This window comes from Lolium rigidum, chromosome 4 (assembly GCF_022539505.1).
Source record: "Lolium rigidum isolate FL_2022 chromosome 4, APGP_CSIRO_Lrig_0.1, whole genome shotgun sequence".
Lineage (NCBI taxonomy): Eukaryota > Viridiplantae > Streptophyta > Magnoliopsida > Poales > Poaceae > Lolium > Lolium rigidum.
This window is the reverse complement of record NC_061511.1, coordinates 191,894,677-191,895,884: the sequence shown is the minus strand read 5'-3', so window position 1 is coordinate 191,895,884 and position 1,208 is coordinate 191,894,677. Positions and strand designations below refer to the sequence as shown.

General features: G+C 56.3%; 1 protein-coding gene across 1 annotated transcript; it reads left to right on the top strand.

Annotated features, from left to right (window-relative positions):
- The first annotated feature begins 513 nt into the window (after positions 1–513).
- LOC124648897 (histone H2B.1-like) lies at positions 514–977 on the top strand. The gene has a single exon (XM_047188581.1). The coding sequence runs from the start codon at positions 514–516 to the stop codon at positions 970–972; it is 459 nt and encodes a 152-aa protein (XP_047044537.1). The 3' UTR covers positions 973–977.
- The last annotated feature ends 231 nt before the right edge of the window (positions 978–1,208 follow it).

Below are 1,208 nucleotides of genomic sequence, written 5' to 3'. Positions count from 1 at the left end.
CATTAGCGTGAATGGAGGGAGTACCAATTTGGATCCTCCCATTAGACGATTGGAGTTACCCTAAACAATCACGCTGGTAATTTCTTGATTTCCGGTAACGAAACACCACAAAGGCGGCAAGCCTACGCCAAGAAACAACCGCCAAAAGGATCTTCTTTCGTTTTCAAAAACTGTAACCGCGAAATTGAAACCAAACGGACGCTCCCTCCTCTCCGTGCCGCGCGCCAAAAACGGAGCTGCCCCTGCCGAGCCCGCCCAAACTTTTCATGCCACGCGAGCGATCCGCGTCGAAACGCATCCAGACCGTCCACGCTGAACAGCGCCGGACGCATCCTACCGTTGGCAGACGCCGATCCGAGGCACCCACCCGCCCACCAATCAGAGCCCACCTCCGTCCCTCTATAAAACACACCCTGCTCCTTCTTCCTCCACATCGCATCCCAAGCTCCTCCGCCGCCACCAGCACTCCCAACCCACCGGCGAGCCTCCACCTACCCACCTCCCGTAGCAGCGATGGCCCCCAAGGCGGAGAAGAAGCCGGCGGCGAAGAAGCCCGTGGAGGAGGAGCCGGCGACGGAGAAGGCCGAGAAGGCGCCTGCCGCGAAGAAGCCCAAGGCCGGGAAGAGCCTCCCGGCGGGGAAGACCGCCGCCAAGGAGGGCGGCGAGAAGAGGGGCCGCAAGAAGGGCAAGAAGAGCGTCGAGACCTACAAGATCTACATCTTCAAGGTGCTCAAGCAGGTCCACCCCGACATCGGCATCTCCTCCAAGGCCATGTCCATCATGAACTCCTTCATCAATGATATCTTTGAGAAGCTTGCCGGCGAGGCCGCGAAGCTCGCCCGCTACAACAAGAAGCCCACCATCACCTCCAGGGAGATCCAGACCTCCGTCCGCCTTGTCCTCCCCGGCGAGCTCGCCAAGCACGCCGTCTCTGAGGGCACCAAGGCCGTCACCAAGTTCACCTCCTCTTAGATCTCCTTGCCTGTATCTAGTAGTGAATGTAGTTGGCTGCTGTGGCTCATGGTAGTTGTCGTCTCTGGTTATCTGCAACAAGTAGTAGTTTGACTAATGCTGAAATTGTCAATGTTTCGTTGGCTCATGGTTGTAAGAACTAAATTATGAATGGTGATGCTTTTCTGGTCTGAATCGTCATACTTCTGATTCTGTTTCAGCATTTATGTTCAGGAACCGACTGGTTTGCAATGTTG